Source organism: Pleurodeles waltl, unplaced genomic scaffold (assembly GCF_031143425.1).
Source record: "Pleurodeles waltl isolate 20211129_DDA unplaced genomic scaffold, aPleWal1.hap1.20221129 scaffold_54, whole genome shotgun sequence".
Taxonomy (NCBI): domain Eukaryota; kingdom Metazoa; phylum Chordata; class Amphibia; order Caudata; family Salamandridae; genus Pleurodeles; species Pleurodeles waltl.
In genome coordinates this window covers 1886595-1911943 of record NW_027150248.1, presented here as the reverse complement: position 1 = coordinate 1911943, position 25349 = coordinate 1886595, and the positions used below count along the sequence as shown (strand labels likewise).

At 48.8% G+C, this 25349-nt stretch overlaps 1 protein-coding gene across 3 annotated transcripts in view; it reads right to left on the bottom strand.

Annotated features, from left to right (window-relative positions):
• Positions 1 to 25349, bottom strand: part of LOC138278707 (CD5 antigen-like) — a 450781-nt gene that overhangs the window by 261940 nt on the left and 163492 nt on the right. For all 3 annotated transcript variants that reach the window (XM_069219285.1, XM_069219288.1, XM_069219287.1), the window contains exon 4: positions 23234 to 23548. In XM_069219285.1, the coding sequence (XP_069075386.1) occupies positions 23234 to 23548 (315 nt within the window). The remainder of the gene's footprint in view (positions 1 to 23233; positions 23549 to 25349) is intronic.

Here is a 25349-nt window from a genome sequence, read left to right as displayed (position 1 = left end):
CCCCTGCAACCGCAGGCACCAAAAAGCTGCATTACCGGTCCCTTGGGTCTCCTCTCAGCACAACGAGCGAGGTCCCTCGAATCCAGCAACTCTGTCCAAGTGACTCCCACAGTCCAGTGACTCTTCAGTCCAAGTTTGGTGGAGGTAAGTCCTTGCCTCACCTCGCTGGGCTGCATTGCTGGGAACCGCGACTTTTGCAGCTACTCCGGCCCCTGTGCACTTCCGGCGGAAATCCTTTGTGCACAGCCAAGCCTTGGTCCACGGCACTCCAACCTGCATTGCACGACTTTCTAAGTTGGTCTTCGGCGACGTGGGACTCCTTTGTGCAACTTCGGCGAGCACTGTTTCACGCATCCTCGTAGTGCCTGTTTCTGGCACTTCTCTAGGTGCTACCTGCTTCAGAGAGGGCTCCTTGTCTTGCTCGACGTCTCTTCTCTCTCCTGGTCCAATTTGCGACCTCCTGGTCCCTCCTGGGCCTCAGCAGTGTCCGAAAACGCTAAACGCACGATTTGCAGCTAGCAAGGCTTGTTGGCGTTTTTTCGGCGGGAAAACACTTCTGCACGACTCTCCATGGCGAGACGGATCCGTCCACCAAAGGGAAAGTCTCTAGCCCTTTTGGTTCCTGCAGAAACCGCAGCTTCTTCTGTCCAGTAGAAGCTTCTTTGCACCCACAGCTGGCATTTCCTGGGCATCTGCCAATCTCCGACTTGCTTGTGACTTTTGGACTTGGTCCCCTTGTTCCACAGGTACCCTAGATTGGAAATCCACAGTTGTTGCATTGTTGGTTGGTGTCCTTCCTGCATTATTCCTCTATCACAACTCTTTGTCTTTTGGGAACTTTAGTGCACTTTGCACTCACTTTTCAGGGTCTTGGGGAGGGCTAATTTTCTAACTCTCACTATTTTCTAATAGTCCCAGCGACCCTCTACAAGGTCACATAGGTTTGGGGTCCATTCGTGGTTCGCATTCCACTTTTGGAGTATATCGTTTGTGTTGCCCCTATCCCTATGTGTCCCCATTGCATCCTATTGTAACTATACATTGTTTGCACTGTTTTCTAAGACTATACTGCATATTTTTGGTATTGTGTACATATAACTTGTGTATATTTGCTATCCTCTTACTGAGGGTACACTCTAAGATACTTTGGCATATTGTCATAAAAATAAAGTACCTTTATTTTTAGTATAACTGTGTATTGTGTTTTCTTATGATATTGTGCAAGTGACACTTGTGGTACTGTAGTAGCTTCACACGTCTCCTAGTTCAGCCTAAGCTGCTCTGCTAAGCTACCATTATCTATCAGCCTAAGCTGCTAGACACCCTATACACTAATAAGGGATAACTGGGCCTGGTGCAAGGTGCAAGTACCCCTTGGTACTCACTACAAGCCAGTCCAGCCTCCTACAGTGGAGACATGGCCCGAGGGGCAGTAGAGGTCTGCCCCAGTACAACAGGGAGTGGATGCTCTGCTGGTTTGCCTGCCTACACCTCAGACTGGTTCATTTTGCTCCTTTCTTCCAGACGCTTATACCCCGGTGGGCCTCTGGTTTGTCCCCGAGAGCTCACTAGGGCCCAGGGGACAAGAGGTGGGGAGGCGGGTGGTGGTTTTTGATTATTGTGTGTCTTAAAGAGGATTCTACTGTCTTGGTACCATTGTTTTCTGTATAGATATTTTGCTCTCTTTGAATGCTTTGTATGCAGGAGGCAATGTTGCATTGTGTGAAATATTAGCTTCTTGTGTGATGTTGAATGTCTGAGCACACGTCTGTAGGCCGAATGAGCGGATGATTATGGTAAGGACAATATCTTTGTCTTCTGACATTCTACAGAAAATGACATTTCTAGGCTGCTACCCTTACCAGACCAGGGTTTCCTTTTAGGACTGTGACACATATATTAAGATTACTGATGCTGTCAGATGACAAGGTATCCATCATTGAGACATTACTTCTCACTACCCTCTTCTGTGTCATGTTGTTCATACTGTGGCTCCTACTCCACAGAAGGGGCTGGTAGAAACACTCAGTGCAAAGGGTAGATCGCACTGTACTAGTTGAGGGATAGTCCCCCGCTTCTTGTATTGTGTCTGTATGAATGTCAGTGCCTACAGGGTTCACCATCTACTGCTTTACCTGTGTGATGTCTCCTGTGGATTTGGTAGGCTTAACGCTCATACAGCCGCACCTTGGCCTCTTTGGTCAAGAACGCAAGGGTGTGGGATTTTTACCTTCCATCACTACTTTCTGTCATCTCTCCTTCTGGCTGCGTAAGGACACCGGTAAAACAGCACCTTTGGCCTCCACCTATTTCCAACTTGTGAATGCTTACGGTGAATGTAGGAGGCTGGAATGGCTTGTAGTGAGTACGAAGGGGTACTTACACCTTGCACCAGGCCCAGGTATCCCTTATTAGTGTAGAGGGGTGTCTAGCAGTTTAGGCTGATAGAAAAGGTAGCTTAGCAGAGCAGCTTAGGCTGAACGAGGAGACGAGTGAAGCTCCTACAGTACCACTAGTGTCACTTGCACAATATCATAAGAAAACACAATACACAGATATACTAAAAATAAAGGTACTTTATTTTTATGACAATATGCCAAAGTATCTCAGTGAGTACCCTCAGTATGAGGATAGCAAATATACACAAGATATATGTACACAATACAAAAATATGCAGTAATAGCAATAGAAAACAGTGCAAACAATGTATAGTCACAATAGGATGCAATAGGGGCACATAGGAATAGGGGCAACACAAACCATATACTCTAGAAGTGGAATGCGAACCACGAATGGACCCCAAACCTATGTGACCTTGTAGAGGGTCGCTGGGACTGTAAGAAAACAGTGAGGATTAGAAAAATAGCCCACCCCAAGACCAACACCAGCAATGCAACAACGATGGATTTCCAGACGAGAGTACCTGTGGAACAAGGGGACCAAGTCCAAAAGTCACGATCAAGTCGGGAGTGGGCAGATGTAGGAATATGGACTGGCTTGTAGTGAGTACCAAGGGGTACTTGCACCTTGCACCAGGCCCAGTTATCCCTTATTAGTGTATAGGGTGTCTAGCAGCATAGGCTGATAGATAATGGTAGCTTAGCAGAGCAGCTTAGGCTGAACTAGGAGACGAGTGAAGCTCCTACAGTACCACTAGTGTCACTTGCACAATATCATAAGAAAACACAATGCACAGATATACTAAAAATAAAGGTACTTTATTTTTATGACAATATGCCAAAGTATCTCAGTGAGTACCCTCAGTATGAGGATAGCAATTATACACAAGTTATATGTACACAATACCAAAAATATGCAGTATAGTCTTAGAAAACAGTGCAAACAATGTGTAGTCACAATGGGATGCAATAGGGGCACGTAGGAATAGGGGCAACACAAACCATATACTCCAAAAGTGGAATGCGAACCACGAATGGACCCCAAACCTATGTGACCTTGTAGAGGGTCGCTGGGACTATTAGAAAATAGTAAGGGTTAGAAAAATAGCCTACCCCAAGACCCTGAAAAGTGAGTGCAAAGTGCACTAAAGTTCCCCAAAGGACAAAGAAGTCGTGATAGGGGAATTCTGCAGGAAAGACACAAACCAGCAATGCAACAACAATGGATTTCCTAACGAGGGTACCTGTGGAACAAGGGGACCAAGTCCAAAAGTCACAAGCAAGTCGGAGATGGGCAGATGCCCAAGAAATGCCAACGGTGGATGCAAAGAAGCTGCTACTGGACAGTAGAAACTTAGGATTCTGCAGGAACGACAAGGGCTAGAAACTTCACCTTTGGAGGATGGATCCCCTGCGCCGTGGAGAGTCGTGCAGAAGTGTTTTCCTGTGGAAATACAGCCAACAAGGCTTGCTAGCTGCAAATCGTGAGAAAAGGGTTTTTAGACGCTGCTGTGGACCAGGATGTCGCCAATTGCGTCTGGGGACAGAGGAGATGTCGAGCAAGACAAGAAGCCCTCTCAGCAGCAGGTAGCACCCGCTGAAGTGCCAGAAACAGGCACTACGAGGATGCATGAAACACTGCTCACCCGAAGTTGCACAAAGGAGTCCCACGTCGCCGGAGACCAACTTAGAAAGTCGTGCAATGCAGGCTAGAGTGCCGTGGACCCAGGCCTGGCTGTGCACAAAGGATTTCCGCCGGAAGTGCACGGAAGCCGGAGTAGCTGCAAAAGTCGTGGTTCCCAGCAATGCAGTCTGGCGTGGGGAGGCAAGGACTTACCTCCACCAAACTTGGACTGAAGAGTCACTGGACTGTGGGAGTCACTTGGACAGAGTTGCTGGAATCAAGGGACCTCGCTCGTCGTGCTTAGAGGAGACCCAGAGTACCGGTAATGCAGTTCTTTGGTGCCTGCGGTTGCAGGGGGAAGATTCCGTCGACCCACGGGAGATTTCTTCGGAGCTTCTAGTGCAGAGAGGAGGCAGACTACCCCCACAGCATGCACCACCAGGAAAACAGTCGAGAAGGCGGCTGGATCAGCGTTACAGAGTTGCAGTAGTCGTCTTTGCTACTTTGTTGCAGTTTTGCAGGCTTCCAGCGCGGTCAGCAGTCGATTCCTTGGCAGAAGGTGAAGAGAGAGATGCAGAGGAACTCTGATGAGCTCTTGCATTCATTATCTAAGGAATCCCAAGAGACAGAGACCCTAAATAGCCAGAAAAGAGGGTTTGGCTACCCAGGAGAGAGGATAGGCTAGCAACACCTGCAGGAGCCTATCAGAAGGAGTCTCTGACGTCACCTGGTGGCACTGGCCACTCAGAGCAGTCCAGTGTGCCAGCAGCACCTCTGTTTCCAAGATGGCGGAGGTCTGGAGCACACTGGAGGAGCTCTGGACACCTCCCAGGGGAGGTGCAGGTCAGGGGAGTGGTCACTCCCCTTTCCTTTGTCCAGTTTCGCGCCAGAGCAGGGCTAAGGGGTCCCTGAACCGGTGTAGACTGGCTTATGCAGAAATGGGCACAAATGTGCCCATGAAAGCATTTCCAGAGGCTGGGGGAGGCTACTCCTCCCCTGCCTTCACACCATTTTCCAAAGGGAGAGGGTGTAACACCCTCTCTCAGAGGAAGTCCTTTGTTCTGCCATCCTGGGACACGCCTGGCTTGACCCCAGGAGGGCAGAAACCTGTCTGAGGGGTTGGCAGCAGCTGTAGTGAAACCCCTGAAAACGCAGTTTGGCAGTACCCGGGTCTGAGCTACAGACCCGTGGGATCATGGGATTGTACCAACAATGCCAGGATGGCATAGAGGGGGCAATTCCATGATCTTAGACATGTTACATGGCCATATTCGGAGTTACCATTGTGAAGCTACACATAGGTAGAGACCTATGTGTAGTGCACGCATGTAATGGTGTCCCCGCACTCACAAAGTCCGGGGAATTGGCCCTGAACAATGTGGGGATACCTTGGCTAGTGCCAGGGTGCCCTCACACTAAGTAACTTTGCACCTAACCTTTACCAGGTAAAGGTTAGACATATAGGTGACTTCTAAGTTACATAAGTGCAGTGAAAATGGCTGTGAAATAATGTGTGCATTATTTCACTCAGGCTGCAGTGGCAGGCCTGTGTAAGAATTGTCAGAGCTCCCTATGAGTGGCAAAAGAAATGCTGCAGCCCATAGGGATCTCCTGGAACCCCAATACCCTGGGTACCTCAGTACCATATACTAGGGAATTATAAGGGTGTTCCAGTAAGCCAATGTAAATTGGTAAAATTGGTCACTAGCCTGTTAGTGACAATTTGAAAGAAATGAGAGAGCATAACCACTGAGGTTCTGGATAGCAGAGCCTCAGTGAGACAGTTAGTCACTACACAGGTAACACAGTCAGGCACACTTATGAGCATTGGAGCCCTGGCTGGCAGGGTCCCAGTGACACATACAACTAAAACAACATATATACAGTGAAAAATGGGGGTAACATGCCAGGCAAGATGGTACTTTCCTACACAATCCCCTCCCCAAACGAAGGACAATAAGACTAATCATTCCCAGATGGGTCTTCATTGTCTAAGTGGAAATATCTGGAGAGTCCATCTGCATTGGAGTGGGTACTCCCAGGTCTATGTTCCACTGTATAGTCTATTCCCTGTAGGGATATGGACCACCTCAACAATTTAGGATTTTCACCTTTCATTTGTTTTAGCCAAAGTAGAGGTTTGTGGTCTGTCTGAACAATGAAGTCAGTGCCAAACAGGTATGGCCTCAACTTCTTCAGTGCCCAGACCACAGCAAAGGCCTCCCTCTCAATGGCAGGCCAACGCTTTTCTCTAGGGGTCAACCTTCTACTAATAAAAGCAACAGGTTGATCCTGGCCCTCAGAATTAAGTTGTGATAGGACTGCCCCTACTCCTAATTCAGATGCATCAGTTTGGACATAGAATTTTTTAGAGTAACAAGGGCTTTTCAGGACAGGTGCAGAGCACATGGACTGCTTCAGCTCCTCAAAAGCTTTCTGACAGTTTGCTGTCCATAATACCTTTTTAGGCATTTTCTTGGATGTGAGGTCATTAAGAGGGGCTGCAATGGAGCCATAGTTCTTAATGAACCTCCTGTAATACCCAGTGAGGCCTAGGAAGGCTCTCACCTGAGTTTGAGTAGTAGGGGGAACCCAATCAATAATTGTTTGGATTTTCCCCTGAAGTGGTGCAATCTGTTCCCCACCAACAAGGTGTCCCAGCTAAACCACCTTCCCCTGCCCTATCTGGCACTTTGAAGCCTTGATAGTGAGGCCTGCCTTTTGCAGGGCCTCCAAAATTTTCCATAGGTGGACCAGGTGATCATCCCAACTGGAGCTAAAGACAGCTATATCGTCCAAATATGCTGCACTAAAAGCTTCCAGCCCTTGCAGGACTGTGTTCACCAACCTTTGAAAAGTGGCAGGTGCATTTTTCAATCCAAAAGGCATTACTGTAAATTGGTAATGTCCTCCAATGGTTGAAAATGCAGTTTTAGCTTTAGCATCTTCTGATAATTTGATCTGCCAATACCCTGCAGTCAAATCTAAAGTGCTTAGAAACTTGGCAGATGCCAGTGTATCTATGAGCTCATCTGCCCTGGGTATAGGGTGAGCTTCAGTTTTGGTTACCTGGTTGAGACCTCTGTAATCTACACAAAACCGCATTTCCTTCTTTCCATCTTTGGAATGGGGTTTTGGTACAAGTACCACAGGAGAAGCCCATGGACTTTCAGAGTGCTCAACCACTCCCAGTTCTAACATTTTCTGCACCTCTTGCTTTATGCAGTCTCTGACATGTTCAGGCTGCCTATAGATCTTACTTTTGACAGGCAAGCTGTCTCCAGTATCTATAGTGTGCTCACACCAAGAAGTGGTACCTGGCACAGTAGAGAAGAGTTCAGAGAACTGACCTAAGAGATTTATGCACTGGTCTTTCTGCTCAACAGTGAGACAGTCTGGAAGTACAACACCTTCCACTAGAGCATCTTGTTCTGTGGAAGAGAAGAGATCAGGTAGAGGATCACTGTCTTCTTCCTGTCCCTCATCAGTTGCCATGAGCAGGGTGAGATCAGCCCTGTCATAGTAGGGTTTCAGGCGATTGACATGGAGCACCCTAAGGGGACTCCTGGCAGTGCCTAAGTCAACTAAATAGGTGACTTCAACCTTTTTCTCAACAATTGTGTGGGGTCCACTCCATTTATCTTGGAGTGCTCTTGGGGCCACAGGCTCTAAGACCCACACTTTCTGTCCTGGTTGGTACTGAACCAAAATAGCCTTCTGGTCATGCCATTGCTTCTTGAGCTCTTGGCTGGCCTGAAGGTTTTGACTAGCCTTTTTCATGTACTCAGCCATCCTTGATCTGAGGCCAAGTACATAATCCACAATATCTTGTTTTGGAGCTTTTAAAGGTTGTTCCCAACCCTCCTTGACAAGTGTGAGTGGACCCCTAACAGGGTGTCCAAAAAGAAGTTCAAAGGGGCTGAAGCCCACTCCTTTCTGGGGTACCTCCCTGTAGGCAAAAAGGAGGCATGGTAACAGGATATCCCATCTCCTGCGGAGTTTTTCAGGGAGACCCATAAGCATGCCTTTGAGAGTTTTATTAAATCTCTCTACCAGTCCATTTGTTTGTGGATGATAGGGTGTAGTGAACTTGTACGTTACACCACACTCCTTCCACATGGCCTTCAAGTAAGCAGACATGAAATTGCTTCCTCTGTCTGATACCACCTCTTTTGGGAAGCCCACCCTGGAAAATATTCCCAGGAGGGCCTTTGCCACTGCAGGAGCTGTAGTGGTCCTAAGAGGAATAGCTTCAGGGTATCTTGTGGCATGGTCCACTACCACCAAGATAAACCTATTGCCTGAAGCAGTAAGAGGGTCAAGGGGGCCAACTATGTCAACCCCTATCCTTTCAAAGGTAACCCCAACCACAGGCATTGGAATAAGGGGTGCCTTTGGAGGGCCACCTGTCTTGCCACTGGCTTGATAGGTTTCACAGGACTTACAAAAATCTTTTCTGTCCTCAGACATTCTAGGCCAATGAAACAAGGGAACAAGCCTGTCCCATGTTTTCATCTGTCCTAGATGCCCAGCTAGGGGAATGTCGTGAGCCAGTGTTAGGAGGAACTTTCTGTACTCCTGAGGAATCACTAATCTCCTGGCAGCTCCAGGTTTAGGATCCCTTGCCTCAGTGTACAAGAGGTTGTCCTCCCAGTAAACTCTGTGAGAGTCACTGACATCCCCATTAGCCTGTTTGACAGCTTGCTGTCTTAGACCCTCTAATGTGGGACAGGTCTGCTGTGCCACACTCAGCTCCTCCCTGGCAGGCCCCCCTTCACCCAAAAGCTCAGCAGTGTCTGCTTCAAGCTCCTCTGGTGTAGGTTCTGCACGGGGAGGGAATTCTTCTTCCTCAGAAGTAGGATCCACTGTAGAGGGAGGGACAGTAGGTAGTGCTTTACTTCTACTAGCCCTAGCTTTAGGGAGCACTTGGTCCATTGTTCCAGGATCCAAGTCACCCTGTCCTTTTTGCTTTTTGGCCTGAGCCCTGGTTAAAGCAAAAATATGCCCTGGAATGCCCAGCATTGCTGCATGGGCCTCCAACTCCACATCTGACCAAGCTGATGTCTCCAAATCATTTCCTAGTAGACAATCTACAGGTAAATCTGAGGCTACCACAACTTTCTTTGGACCAGTAACCCCCCCCCAGTTGAGATTTACAACAGCCATGGGGTGGCTAAGTGTGTTGTTGTGAGCATCGGTTACTTGGTACTGGTGACCAAGTAGGTGTTGTTCAGGGTGGACCAGTTTCTCAATTACCATAGTAACACTGGCACCAGTGTCCCTGTAGGCCTGAACCTCAACACCATTTATTAGGGGTAGTTGCTTGTACTTATCCATGTTAAGGGGACAAGCAACGAAGGTGGCTAAATCAATAGCCCCCTCAGAGACTAACACAGCCTCTGTGGTCTCCCTAATCAGACCAACCCCAACTAAGTTACCAATGGTGAGCCCAGCTACTCCCTTGGATTGGCTATTAGTAGAGTTGCTCCCACCACCACTGCTATTAGTAGGGACACTAGGTGTAGCTGTAGGGGTTGTAGTGGTAGGAGGCTGTAGGAGGCTGGACTGGCTTGTAGTGAGTATCAAGGGGTACTTGCACCTTGCACCAGGCCCAGTTATCCCTTATTAGTGTATAGGGTGTCTAGCAGCTTAGACTGATGGATAATGGTAGCTTAGCAGAGCAGCTTAGGCTGAACTAGGAGACGTGTGAAGCTACTACAGTACCACAAGTGTCACTTGCACAATATCATAAGAAAACACAATACACAGTTACACTAAAAATAAAGGTACTTTATTTTTATGACAATATGCCAAAGTATCTTAGAGTGTACCCTCAGTATGAGGATAGCAAATATACACAAGTTATATGTACACAATACCAAAAATATGCAGTATAGTCTTAGAAAACAGTGCAAACAATGTATAGTTATAATAGGATGCAATGGGGACACATAGGGATAGGGGCAACACAAACCATATACTCCAAAAGTGGAATGTGAACCACGAATGGACCCCAAACCTATGTGACCTTGTAGAGGGTCGCTGGGACTATTAGAAAATAGTGAGAGTTAGAAAATTAGCCCTCCCCAAGACCCTGAAAAGTGAGTGCAAAGTGCACTAAAGTTCCCCAAAAGACAAAGAAGTCGTGATAGAGGAATAATGCAGGAAAGACACAAACCAACAATGCAACAACTGTGGATTTCCAATCTAGGGTACCTGTGGAACAAGGGGACCAAGTCCAAAAGTCACAAGCAAGTCGGAGATGGGCATATGCCCAGGAAATGCCAGCTGTGGATGCAAAGAAGCTTCTACTGGACAGAAGAAGCTGAGGTTTCTGCAGGAACAAAAAGGGCTAGAGACTTCCCCTTTGGTGGACGGATCTCTCTCGCCGTGGAGAGTTGTGCAAATGTCTTTTTCCGCCAAAAGAATGCCAACAAGCCTTGCTAGCTGCAAATCGTGCGGTTAGCGTTTTTGGACGCTGCTGTGGCCCAGGAGGGACCAGGAGGTCGCAAATTGGACCAGGAGAGAGAGGGGACGTCGAGTAAGAAAAGGAGCTCTCTCAGCAGCAGGTAGAACCCGGAGAAGTGCCAGAAACAGGCACTACAAGGATGCGTGAAAAGGTGCTCGCCGAAGTTGCACAAAGCTGTCCCACGTCGCCGGAGACCAACTTAGAAAGTCTTGCAATGCCGGTTAGAGTGCTGTGGACCCAGGCTTCGCTGTGCACAAAGGATTTCTGCCGGAAGTGCACGGAAGCTGGAGTAGTTGCAAAAGACGCGGTTTCAAACAATGCAGTCTGGCGTGGGGAGGCAAGGACTTACCTCCACCAAACTTGGACTGAAGAGTCACTGGTCTGTGTGAGTCAGTTGGACAGAGTTGCTGTATTCAAGGGACCTCGCTCGTTGTGCTGAGAGGAGACCCAAGGGACAGGTAATGCAGCTTTTTGGTGCCTGCGGTAGCAGGGGGAAGATTCCGTCGACCCACGGGAGATTTCTTCGGAGCTTCTAGTGCAGAGAGGAGGCAGACTACCCCCACAGCATGCACCACCAGGAAAACAGTCGAGAAGGCGGCAGGATCAGCGTTACAGAGTTGCAGTAGTCGTCTTTGCTACTATGTTGCAGTTTTGCAGGCTTCCAGCGCGGTCAGCAGTCGATTCCTTGGCAGAAGGTGAAGAGAGAGATGCAGAGGAACTCTGATGAGCTCTTGCATTCGTTATCTAAAGTTTCCCCAGAGACAGAGACCCTAAATAGCCAGAAAAGAGGGTTTGGCTACCTAGGAGAGAGGATAGGCTACTAACACCTGAAGGAGCCTATCAGAAGGAGTCTCTGAGGTCACCTGGTGGCACTGGCCACTCAGAGCAGTCCAGTGTGCCAGCAGCACCTCTGTTTCCAAGATGGCAGAGGACTGGAGCACACTGGAGGAGCTCTGGACACCTCCCAGGGGAGGTGCAGGTCAGGGGAGTGGTGTAGGAGGCTGGACTGGCTTGTAGTGAGTACCAAGGGGTACTTGCACCTTGCACCAGGCCCAGTTATCCCTTATTAGTGTATAGGGTGTCTAGCAGCTTAGGCTGATAGATAATGGTAGCTTAGCAGAGCAGCTTAGGCTGAACTAGGAGACGTGTGAAGCTACTACAGTACCACTTAGTGTCATATGCACAATATCATAAGAAAACACAATACACAGTTATACTAAAAATAAAGGTACTTTATTTTTATGACAATATGCCAAAGTATCTTAGAGTGTACCCTCAGTGAGAGGATAGGAAATATACACAAGATATATATACACAATAGCAAAAATATGCAGTATAGTCTTAGAAAACAGTGCAAACAATGTATAGTTACAATAGGATGCAATGGGGAAACATAGGGATAGGGGCAACACAAACCATATACTCCAAAAGTGGAATGCGAACCACGAATGGACCCCAAACCTATGTGACCTTGTAGAGGGTCGCTGGGACTATTAGACAATAGTGAGAGTTAGAAAAATAACCCTCCCCAAGACCCTGAAAAGTGAGTGCAAAGTGCACCAAAGTTCCCCTAAGGACAAAATAGTCGTGTTAGAGGGAGAATGCAAGGAAAACACAAATCAGCAATGCAACAACGATGGATTCCTGTCTGAAGGTACCTGTGGAACAAGGGGACCAAGTCCAAAAGTCACAAGCAGCTCGGAGATGGGCAGATGCCCAAGAAATGCCAGCGGTTGGTGCAAAGAAGCTCTTTCTAGGCTGAAGAACTGTGAATACTGCAGGAACGACAAGGGCTAGAGACTTCCCCTTTGGAGGATGGATCCCCCACGCCTTGGAGAGTCGTGCAGAAGTGTTTTCCCGCCGGATGGACGCCAACAAGCCTTGCTACACGCAAATCGTGCGTTTGGCGTTTTTGGACGCTGCTGGGGCCCAGGAGGGACCAGAAGGTCGCAAATTGGACCTGCAGAGAGAGGGGACGTCGAGCAAGACAAAGAGCCCTCACTGAAGCAGGTAGCACCCGGAGAAGTGCCAGAAACAGGCACTACGAGGATGCGTGAAACGGTGCTCGCCGAAGTTGCACAACGGAGTCCCACGTCGCCGGAGACCAACTTAGAAAGTCGTGCAATGCAGGTTAGAGTGCCGTGGACCCAGGCTTGGCTGTGCACACAGGATTTCCGCCGGAAGTGCACAGGGGCCGGAGAAGCTTGCAAAGTCGCGGTTCCCAGCAATGCAGCCCAGCGAGGTGAGGCAAGGACTTACCTCCACCAAACTTGGGCTGAAGAGTCACTGGACTGTGGGGGTCACTTGGACGGTGTCGCTGGATTCGAGGGACCTCGCTCGTCGTGCTGAGAGGAGACCCAAGGGACCGGAGATGCAGCTTTTTGGTGCCTGCGGTTGCAGGGGGAAGATTCCGTCGACCCACGGGAGATTTCTTCGGAGCTTCTGGTGCAGAGAGGAGGCAGGCTACCCCCACAGCATGCACAAGCAGGAAAACAGTCGAGAAGGCGGCAGGATCAGCGTTACAGAGTTGCAGTAGTCGTCTTTGCTACTATGTTGCAGGTTTGCAGGCTTCCAGCGCGGTCAGCGGTCGATTCCTTATCAGAAGGTGAAGAGGGAGATGCAGAGGAACTCGGCTGAGCTCATGCATTCGTTATCTAAAGTTTCCCCAGAGACAGAGACCCTAAATAGCCAGAAAAGAGGGTTTGGCTACCTAGGAGAGAGGAAAGGCTACTAACACCTGAAGGAGCCTATCACAAGGAGTCTCTGACGTCACCTGTTGGCACTGGCCACTCAGAGCAGTCCAGTTGTGCCAGCAGCACCTCTGTTTCCAAGATGGCAGAGGTCTGGAGCACACTGGAGGAGCTCTGGACACCTCCCAGGGGAGGTGCAGGTCAGGGGAGTGGTCACTCCCCTTTCCTTTGTCCAGTTTCGCGCCAGAGCAGGGGCTAAGGGGTCCCTGAACCGGTGTAGACTGGCTTATGCAGAATTGGGCACCTCTGTGCCCAACAAAGCATTTCCAGAGGCTGGGGGAGGCTACTCCTCCCCTGCCTTCACACCATTTTCCAAAGGGAGAGGGTGTCACACCCTCTCTCAGAGGAAGTTCTTTGTTCTGCCATCCTGGGCCAGGCCTGGCTGGACCCCAGGAGGGCAGATGCCTGTCTGAGGGGTTGGCAGCAGCAGCAGCTGCAGAGAAACCCCAGGAAGGGCAGTCTGGCAGTACCAGGGTCTGTGCTACAGACCACTGGGATTATGGAATTGTACCAACAATGCCAGGATGGCATAGAGGGGGCAATTCCATGATCATAGACATGTTACATGGCCATATTCGGAGTTACCATGGTGAAGCTACATATAGGTAGTGACCTATATGTAGTGCACGCGTGTAATGGTGTCCCCGCACTCACAAAGTTCAGTGAATTGGCTCTGAACAATGTGGGGGCACCTTGGCTAGTGCCAGGGTGCCCTCACACTAAGTAACTTTGCACCTAACCTTTACCAGGTAAAGGTTAGACATATAGGTGACTTATAAGTTACTTAAGTGCAGTGTAAAATGGCTGTGAAATAACGTGGACGTTATTTCACTCAGGCTGCAGTGGCAGGCCTGTGTAAGAATTGTCAGAGCTCCCTATGGGTGGCAAAAGAAATGCTGCAGCCCATAGGGATCTCCTGGAACCCCAATACCCTGGGTACCTCAGTACCATATACTAGGGGATTATAAGGGTGTTCCAGTAAGCCAATGTAAATTGGTAAAAATGGTCACTAGCCTGTTAGTGACAATTTGAAAGTAATGAGAGAGCATAACCACTGAGGTTCTGGTTAGCAGAGCCTCAGTGAGACAGTTAGGCACCACACAGGGAACATATACATGCACACCTATGAGCACTGGGGCCCTGTGTGACAGGGTCCCAGTGACACATACATATAGGCCACAAACCTATGAGCACTGGGGTCCTGACTAGCAGGATCCCAGTGACACATAACAACCATACTGAAAACATGGTGTTTTCACTATGAGCACTGAGGCCTGGCTATCAGGATCCCAGTGAGACAGTGAAAACAGTGACAAACACCCTGACATACACTCACAAACAGGCCAAAAGTGGGGGTAACAAGGCTAGAAAGAGGCTACCTTCTCACAAGTGGTCACTCCCCTTTCCTTTGTCCAGTTTCGCGCCAGAGCAGGGCTAAGGGGTCCCTGAACCGGTGTAGACTGGCTTATGCAGAATTGGGCACAAATGTGCCCAAGAAAGCATTTCCAGAGGCTGGGGGAGGCTACTCCTCCCCTGCCTTCACACCATTTCGCAAAGGGAGAGGGTGTAACACCCTCTCTCAGAGGAAGTCCTTTGTTCTGCCATCCTGGGACAAGCCTGGCTTGACCCCAGGGGGGCAGAAACCTGTCTGAGGGGTTTGTAGCAGAAGCAGCTGCAGTGAAACCCCAGGAAAGGCAGTTTGGCAGTACCAGGGTCTGTGCTACAGACCACTGGGATCATGGGATTGTGCCAACTATGCCAGGATGGCATAGAGGGGGCAATTCCATGATCATAGACATGTTACATGGCCATATTCGGAGTTACCATTGTGAAGCTACATATAGGTAGTGACCTATATGTAGTGCACGCGTGTAATGGTGTCCCCGCACTCACAAAGTCAGGGGAATTGGCCCTGAACAATGTGGGGGCACCTTGGCTAGTGCCAGGGTGCCCTCACACTAAGGTACTTTGCACCTAACCTTTACCATGTAAAGGTTAGACATATAGGTGACTTATAAGTTACTTAAGTGCAGTGTAAAATGGCTGTGAAATAACGTGGACGTTATTTCACTCAGGCTGCAGTGGCAGGCCTGTGTAAGAATTGTCAGAGCTCCCTATGGGTGGCAAAAGAAATGCTGCAGCCCATAGGGATCTCCTGGAACCCCAATACCCTGGGTATCTTAGTACCAGATACTAGGGAATTATAAGGGTGTTCCAGTAAGCCAATGTAAATTTGTAAAATTGGTCACTAGCCTGTTAGTGACAATTTGAAAGAAATGAGAGAGCATAACCACTGAGGTTCTGATTAGCAGAGCCTCAGTGAGACAGTTAGGCACCACACAGGGAACACATACATATAGGCCACAAACTTATGAGCACTGGGGTCCTGACTAGCAGGGTCCCAGTGACACATAACAAACATACTGAAAACATAGGGTTTTCACTATGAGCACTGGGCCCTGGCTAGCAGGATCCCAGTGAGACAGTGAAAACACCCTGACATACACTCACAAACAGGCCAAAAGTGGGGGTAACAAGGCTAGAAAGAGGCTACTTTCTCACAGAGGCTTGGTGCTTTTCTTTGGACAACTGGGATCTGTTGTCCAATGGCCTTTTATTTTACATAAATAGCACCATGGTTTCTTTTCTTTGTTTTGATTGGAAGAGGATTTGGGTCCACCACCCCCACCAGAGTGTTTTTGTGGGCCTGATGAAGACTCATTTTTAGATTTGTCCCCACCCTTGTCAGAAGACTTACCATCCTTCTTCTTATTGCCATCTTTGTCACCCCCTGTATGAACTTTTCTGTTCACCCTTGTTCTGACCCATTTGTCTGCCTTCTTTCCCAATTCTTGGGGAGAGGTCAGATCAGAGTCCACCAAGTACTGTTGCAACAAATCAGACACACAATTATTAAGAATATGCTCTCTCAGGATCAAGTTATACAGGCTGTCATAACCAGTAACTTTACTGCCATGTAACCACCCCTCCAAGGCCTTCACTGAATGGTCAACAAAATCAACCCAGTCTTGTGAAGACTCCTTTTTGGTCTCTCTGAACTTTATCCTGTATTGTTCAGTGGTTAAGTCATAACCATCCAGGAGTGCATTCTTAAGAACTGTAAAATTATTGGCATCACTTTCTTTCACAGTAAGGAGCCTATCCCTACCTTTTCCACTAAATGATAGCCATAGGATAGCAGCCCACTGCCTTTGAGGGACATCCTGTACAACACAGGCCCTCTCAAGTACAGCAAACCACTTGTTAATGTCATCCCCCTCCTTATAAGGGGGAACTATCTTGTGCAGATTCCTTGAATCATGCTCTCTTGCAGGATGACTATGGGGAATACTGCTGCTGCCACCATGGGTTTCTAAACCCAGTTTCTGTCTCTCCTTCTCTACTTCTAAGGTCTGTCTTTGCAAATCCAGCTGTTGCTTCTTGAGGTTCAGTCTGGTTTGTTCCACTCTCAATCTATTGAGCTCCCTTTCTAACAATCTGTCATCAGGGTGGGTGGGAGGGACATTCCTAGACACAGAAGTATGGTGAGAATGGACAGAAGGAGACCTGTCCCTTACAGAAGGCACCCTAACAGCATGGCTAACAGTGTAATGTGAGAGCACACCATCTGTATGATGTGACCCAGCATCTGTATCAACTATGCTAGACTGTCTAGTAATGGGCAGGCTAGGAAGTTTCTTTCCTGAATCTTTTCCTGGGGGAGTCCCTGGATCAGATTGGGAACCATTTGCTACTTTTTCAACAGATGTGGCCCCTATGGCCTTATCTTGTTCTCTAAGCATGTTAAGCAACAATTCCAAAGAAGGATTCTCCCCTACACTCAAACCTCTTTCTACACAGAGACTCCTTGCTCCTTTCCAGCTAAGGTGGTCATATGCAAGTTTCGACAGATGAACATTTTGGCCTGTGCCAGACATTTTAGAAAGAGTTTAAGTGACAGAAAAAGTGAAGAAAATGTTTTTCAGAACTTTTAGAAAGACAGAAAAAAAAAAACTTTAAAAACTTTTTTAGTACTTTTAGAAAGTTTAGAAGTACTTTTCGGCACTTAGAAAAGAGTGAAAAGAGGAAATGCAAAACTTTTTAGCAATGTGTACACACACTGAACTTGTTTTGTATATTTTTCTCTTATGAAGAGTACAATGACAAGAGTGGTAAGTAGTCTCAAAGCACTTATCCCACCGCTGCACAACCAAAGTAGGAGGCTTGACTGGCTTGTAGTGAGTACAAAGGGGTACTTGCACCTTGCACCAGGCCCAGTTATCCCATCTCAGTGTATAGGGTGTCTAGCAGCATAGGCTGATAGATAATGGTAGCTTAGCAGAGCAGCTTAGGCTGAACTAGGAGACGAGTGAAGCTCCTACAGTACCACTAGTGTCACTTGCACAATATCATAAGAAAACACAATACACAGATATACTAAAAATAAAGGTACTTTATTTTTATGACAATATGCCAAAGTATCTCAGTGAGTACCCTCAGTATGAGGATAGCAATTATACACAAGTTATATGTACACAATACCAAAATATGCAGTATAGTCTTAGAAAACAGTGCAAACAATGTATAGTTACAATAGGATGCAATGGAGACACATAGGGATAGGGGCAACACAAACCATATACTCCAAAAGTGGAATGTGAACCACGAATGGACCCCAAACCTATGTGACCTTGTAGAGGGTCGCTGGGACTATTAGAAAATAGTAAGGGTTAGAAAAATAGCCCACCCCAAGACCCTGAAAAGTGAGTGCAAAGTGCACTAAAGTTCCCCAAAGGACAAAGAAGTCGGGATAGGGGAATTCTGCAGGAAAGACACAAACCAGCAATGCAACAATGATGGATTTCCAAACGAGGGTACCTGTGGAACAAGGGGACCAAGTCCAAAAGTCACAAGCAAGTCGGAGATGGGCAGATGCCCAAGAAATGCCAATGGTGGATGCAAAGAAGCTGCTACTGGACAGTAGAAGCTTAGGATTCTGCAGGAAAGACAATGGCTAGAAACTTCACCTTTGGAGGATGGATCCCACGCGCAGTTGAGAGTTGTGCAGAAGTGTTTTCCTGTGGAAATACAGCCAACAAGCCTTGCTAGCTGCAAATCGTGCAAAAAAGGTTTTTGGATGCTGCTGTGGCCCAGGAGGGACCAGGATGTCGCCAATTTCGTCTGGAGACAGAAGGGACGTGGAGCAAGAAAAGAAGCCCTCTCAGCAGAAGGTAGCACCCGCAGAAGTGCCAGAAACAGGCACTACAAGGATGTGTGAAATGGTGCTCACCCGAAGTTGCACAAAGGAGTCCCACGTCGCCGGAGACCAACTTAGAAAGTCGTGCAATGCAGGTTAGAAAGCCGTGGAGCCAGGCTTGGCTGTGCACAAAGGATTTCCGCCGGAAGTGCACGGAAGCTGGAGTAGCTGCAAAAGTCGCGGTTCCCAGCAATGCAGTCTGGTGTGGGGAGGTAAGGACTTACCTCCACCAATCTTGGACTGAAGAGTCACTGGACTGTGGGAGTCAATTGGACAGAGTTGCTGGAATCGAGGGACCTCGCTCGTCGTGCTGAGAGGAGACCCAGAGTACCGGTAATGCAGTTCTTTGGTGCCTGCGGTTGCAGGGGGAAGACTCCGTCGACCCACGGGAGATTTCTTCAGAGCTTCTAGTGGAGAGAGGAGGCAGACTACCCCCACAGCATGCACCACCAGGAAAACAGTCGAGAAGGCGGCTGGATCAGCGTTACAGAGTTGCAGTAGTCGTCTTTGCTACTTTGTTGCAGTTTTGCAGGCTTCCAGCGCGGTCAGCAGTCGATTCCTTGGCAGAAGGTGAAGAGAGAGATGCAGAGGAACTCTGATGAGCTCTTGCATTCGTTATCTAAGGAATCCCAAGAGACAGAGACCCTAAATAGCCAGAAAAGAGGGTTTGGCTACCTCGGAGAGAGGATAGGCTAGCAACACCTGCAGGAGCCTATCAGAAGGAGTCTCTGACGTCACCTGGTGGCACTGGCCACTCAGAGCAGTCCAGTGTGCCAGCAGCACCTCTGTTTCCAAGATGGCAGAGGTCTGGAGCACACTGGAGGAGCTCTGGACACCTCCCAGGGGAGGTGCAGGTCAGGGGAGTGGTCACTCCCCTTTCCTTTGTCCAGTTTCGCGCCAGAGCAAGGCTAAGGGGTCCCTGAACCGGTGTAGACTGGCTTATGCAGAAATGGGCACAAATGTGCCCATGAAAGCATTTCCAGAGGCTGGGGGAGGCTACTCCTCCCCTGCCTTCACACCATTTTCCAAAGGGAGAGGGTGTAACACCCTCTCTCAGAGGAAGTCCTTTGTTCTGCCATCCTGGGACAAGCCTGGCTTGACCCCAGGAGGGCAGAAACCTGTCTGAGGGGTTGGCAGCAGCAGCAGCTGCAGTGAAACCCCTGAAAAGGCATTTTGGCAGTACCCGGGTCTCCGAGACGAGTGAAGCTCCTACAATACCACAAGTGTCACTTGCACAATATCATAAGAGGAGACGTCGAGCAAGACAAGGAGCCCTCTCAGCAGCAGGCAGCACCCGGAGAAGTGCCAGAAACAGGCACTACAAGGATGCTCGCCGAAGTTGCACAAAGGAGTCCCACGTCGCCGGAGACCAAATTAGAAAGTCGTGCAATGCAGGTTGGAGTGCCGTGGAACGACGCTTGGCTGTGCACAAAGGATTTCCGCCGGAAGTGCACGGAAGCCAGAGTAGTTGCAAAAGACGCAGTTTTGAACAATGCAGTCTGTTGTGGGGAGGCAAGGACTTACCTCCACTAAACTTGGACTGAAGAGTCACTGGACTGTGTGAGTCACTGGGACAGAGTTGCTGGATTCAAGGGACCTCGCTCGTCATGCTGAGAGGAGACCCAAGGGACCGGTAATGCAGCTTTTTGGTGCCTGCGGTTGCAGGGGGAAGATTCCGTCAACCCACGGGAGATTTCTTTGGAGCTTCTAGTGCAGAGAGGAGGCAGACTACCCCCACAGCATGCACCACCAGGAAAACAGTTGAGAAGGTGGCAGGATCAGCGTTACAGAGTTGCAGTAGTCGTCTTTGCTACTATGTTGCAGTTTTGCTCTGACAATTCTTACACAGGCCTGCCACTGCAGCCTGAGTGACATAATGCACACATTATTTCACAGCCATTTTCACTGCACTTATGTAACATATAAGTCACCTATGTGTCTAACCTTTACCTGGTAAAGGTTAGGTGCAAAGTTACTTAGTGTGAGGGCACCCTGGCACTAGCTAAGGTGCCCCCACATTGTTCAGGGCCAATTCCCCGGACTTTGTGAGTGCGGGGACACCATTACATGCGTGCACTACACATAGGTCACTACCTATGTGTAGCTTCACAATGGTAACTCCGAATATGGCCATGTAACATGTCTAAGATCATGGAATTGCCCCCTCTATGCCATCCTGGCATTGTTGGTACAATCCCATGATCCCACGGGTCTGTAGCTCAGACCCGGGTTCTGCCAAACTGCCTTTTCTGGGGTTTCACTGCAGCTGCTGCTGCTGCCAACCCCTCAGACAGGTTTCTGCCCTCCTGGGGTCAAGCCAGGCTTGTCCCAGGATGGCAGAACAAAGGACTTCCTCTGAGAGAGGGTGTTACACCCTCTCCCTTGGGAAAATGGTGTGAAGGCAGGGGAGGAGTAGCCTCCCCCAGTCTCTGGAAATGCTTTCATGGGCACATTTGTGCCCATTTCTGCATAAGCCAGTCTACACCGGTTCAGGGACCCCTTAGCCCTGCTCTGGCGCGAAACTGGACAAAGGAAAGGGGAGTGACCCCTCCCCTGACCTGCACCTCCCCTGGGATGTGTCCAGAGCTCCTCCAGTGTGCTCCAGACCTCTGCCATCTTGGAAACAGAGGTGCTGCTGGCACACTGGACTGCTCTGAGTGGCCAGTGCCACCAGGTGACGTCAGAGACTCCTTCTGATAGGCTCCTTCAGGTGTTGCTAGCCTATCCTCTCTCCTAGGTAGCCAAACCCTCTTTTCTGGCTATTTAGGGTCTCTGTCTCTTGGGATTCCTTAGATAACGAATGCAAGAGCTCATCAGAGTTCCTCTGCATCTCTCTCTTCACCTTCTGCCAAGGAATCGACTGCTGACCGCGCTGGAAGCCTGCAAAACTGCAACAAAGTAGCAAAGACGACTACTGCAACTCTGTAACGCTGATCCTGCCGCCTTCTCGACTGTTTTCCTGGTGGTGCATGCTGTGGGGGTAGTCTGCCTCCTCTCTGCACTAGAAGCTCCGAAGAAATCTCCCGTGGGTCGACGGAATCTTCCCCCTGCAACCGCAGGCACCAAAGAACTGCATTACCGGTCTCCTGGGTCTCCTCTCAGCACAACGAGCGAGGTCCCTTGAATCCAGCAACTCTCTCCAAGTGACTCCCACAGTCCAGTGACTCTTCAGTCCAAGTTTGGTGGAGGTAAGTCCTTGCCTCCCCACGCCAGACTGCATTGCTGAGAACCGTGACTTTTGCAGCTACTCCGGCTTCCGTGCACTTGTGGCAGAAATCCTTTGTGCACAGCCAAGCCTGGGTCCACTGCACTCTAACCTGCATTGCACGACTTTCTAAGTTGGTCTCCGGCGACGTGGGACTCCTTTGTGCAACTTTGGCGAGCACCGTTTCACGCATCCTTGTAGTGCCTGTTTCTGGCACTTCTGCGGGTGCTACCTGCTGCTGAGAGGGCTCCTTTTCTTGTTCGACGTCCCCTCTGTCCCCAGACGCAATTGGCGACATCCAGGTCCCTCCTGGGCCACAGCAGCGTCCAAAAACCCTTTTTGCACGATTTGCAGCTAGCAAGGCTTGTTGGCTGTATTTCCACGGGAAAGCACTTCTGCACGACTCTCCACGGAGTGGGGGATCCATCCTTCAAAGGGGAAGTTTCTAGCCCTTGTCGTTCCTGCAGAATCCTAAGTTTCTACTGTCCAGTAGCAGCTTCTTTGCATCCACCGTTGGCATTTCTTGGGTACTGCCCATCTCCAACTTGCTTGTGACTTTTGGACTTGGTCCCCTTATTCCACAGGTACCCTCGTTTGGAAATCCATCATTGTTGCATTGCTGGTTTGTGTCTTTCCTGCAGAATTCCCCTATCACGACTTCTTTGTCTTTTGGGGAACTTCAGTGCACATTGCACTCACTTTTCAGGGTCTTGGGGTGGGCTATTTTTCTAACCCTCACTATTTTCTAATAGTCCCAGCGACCCTCTACAAGGTCACATAGGTTTGGGGTCCATTCGTGGTTTGCATTCCACTTTTGGAGTATATGGCTTGTGTTGCCCCTCTCCCTATGTGTCCCCATTGCATCCTATTGTAACTATACATTGTTTGCACTGTTTTCTAAGACTATACTGCATATTTTTGGTATTGTGTACATATATCTTGTGTATATTTGCTATCCTCATACTGAGGGTACACTCTGAGATACTTTGGCATATTGTAATAAAAATAAAGTACCTTTATTTTTAGCATATCTGTGTATTGTGTTTTCTTATGATATTGTGCAAGTGACACTAGTGGTCCTGTTGGAGCTTCACTCGTCTCCTAGTTCAGCCTAAGCTGCTCTGCTATGCTACCATTATCTATCAGCCTATGCTGCTAGACACCCTATACACTAATAAGGGATAACTGGGCCTGGTGCAAGGTGCAAGTACCCCTTGGTACTCACTACAAGCCAGTCCAGCCTCCTACAATAGCTGTCCTAAAGACATGTCTTAATTCTTTGCAGAAGTGAGAGTTGTTGTGAGGATGCCTGTGTCAGGGTATCTGCTGTCTGTGAGTTGTGTGAAAATATGTGAGGTTTCTTAGAGGAGAGCAAGTCTTGAACATACACATCTGTAGTTATTGCAATCAGTTATTGTTTGTTGTAATCTTTCACTTTGCATCTTGCATCAAATATGTGTCTTCCACTTTTAGTTCCTTCCATTTCTTGAACAAAGATATGTTTATTGCATTTCCATTGCATATCTTACCTGTGCAGGTCACCCCAGCATCCCTTCCTGTAGGACAGGTATTGTGCTCCCAGCCTTGCTGTGGGCACTCCCATGGAGCAGCCTCATCTCCTGTGCATTGAACATTACTCATTAAAACAGGCAGGGAGCTCTTTCCAAATGTTGGGTTGTACTCATGTTCTTGTACTGAAATACAGCCAAGCTGCCTGCAGACCACTGAAGCATCCTTCAGATCCCAGGAGTCATCACACATGGTCCCCCAGACTCCATTGTGTTTTACCTCCACTCTCCCGGAGCAGATGGATGTGCTGTTCACCAACCGGACCTCATCGGGACCTGGAAACAGCAGGATGGGAAAGAGATGTCAAGCAACGACTGCAAAATCAGGCAAAGTCTCAACATTTTACTTTTGTCTGAAAGGTTCTTTATTGTTCACGATTAATCAAAATCACTGCAAATCATCAGTTAAATACAGTGGGAATATAGCAATAGAAACATCAAACAAAAGCATCACAGGTCCAGGCACTTTGTGGTTCATTGTAGACAGATGGGTAAGGAAAGTGTAGGAAAGTACCATCTTGCCTGGCATGTTACCCCCATTTTTCACTGTATATATGTTGTTTTAGTTGTATGTGTCACTGGGACCCTGCCAGCCAGGGCCCCAGTGCTCATAAGTGTGTCTGACTGTGTTACCTGTGTTATGACTAACTGTCTCACTGAGGCTCTGCTATCCAGAACCTCAGTGGTTATGCTCTCCCATTTCTTTCCAAATTGTCACTAACAGGCTAGTGACCAATTTCACCAATTCACATTGGCATACTGGAACACCCTTATAATTCCCTAGTATATGGTACTGAGGTACCCAGGGTATTGGGGTTCCAGGAGATCCCTATGGGCTGCAGCATTTCTTTTGCCACCCATAGGGAGCTCCGACAAATACTACACAGGCCTGCCACTGCAGCCTGAGTGAAATAATGCACACATTATTTCACAGCCATTTTCACTGCACTTAAGTAACTTATAAGTCACCTATATGTCTAACCTTTACCTGATAAAGGTTAGGTGCAAAGTTACTTAGTGTGTGGGCACCCTGGCACTAGCCAAGGTGCTCCCACATTGTTCAGGGCAAATTCCCCGGACTTTGTGAGTGCGGGGACACCATTACACGCGTGCACTACACATAGGTCAATACCTATGTGTAGCTTCACAATGGTAACTCTGAATATGGCCATGTAACATGTCTAAGATCATGGAATTGCCCCCTCTATGCCATCCTGGCATTGTTGGCACAATCCCATGATCCCACGGGTCTGTAGCTCAGACCCAGGTACTGCCAAACTGCCTTTTCAGGGGTTTCACTGCAGCTGCTGCTGCTGCCAACCCCTCAGACAGGTTTCTGCCCTCCTGGGGTCCAGCCAGGCCTGGCCCAGGATGGCAGAACAAAGGACTTCCTCAGAGAGAGGGTGTTACACCCTCTCCCTTTGGAAAAAGGTGTTAAGGCAGGGGAGGAGTAGCCTCCCCCAGCCTCTGGAAATGCTTTCATGGGCACAGATGGTGCCCATTTCTGCATAAGCCAGTCTACACCGGTTCAGGGACCCCTTAGCCCTGCTCTGGCGCGAAACTGGACAAAGGAAAGGGGAGTGACCACTCCCCTGACCTGCACCTCCCCTGGGAGGTGCCCAGAGTTTCTCCAGTGTGCTCCAGACCTCTGCCATCTTGGAAACAGAGTTGCTGCTGGCACACTGGACTGCTCTGAGTGGCCAGGGCCAGCAGGTGACGTCAGAGACTCCTTCTGATAGGCTCCTTCAGGTGTTGCTAGCCTATCCTCTCTCCTAAGTAGCCAAACCCTCTTTTCTGGCTATTTAGGGTCTCTGCTTTGGGGAATTCCTTAGATAACGAATGCAAGAGCTCATCAGAGTTCCTCTGCATCTCTCTCTTCACCTTCTGCCAAGGAATCGACTGCTGACCGCGCTGGAAGCCTGCAAAACTGCAACAAAGTAGCGAAGACGACTACTGCAACTCTGTAACGCTGATCCTGCCGCCTTCTCGACTGTTTTCCTGGTGGTGCATGCTGTGGGGGTAGTCTGCCTCCTCTCTGCACTAGAAGCTCCGAAGAAATCTGCATCACCGGTCCCCT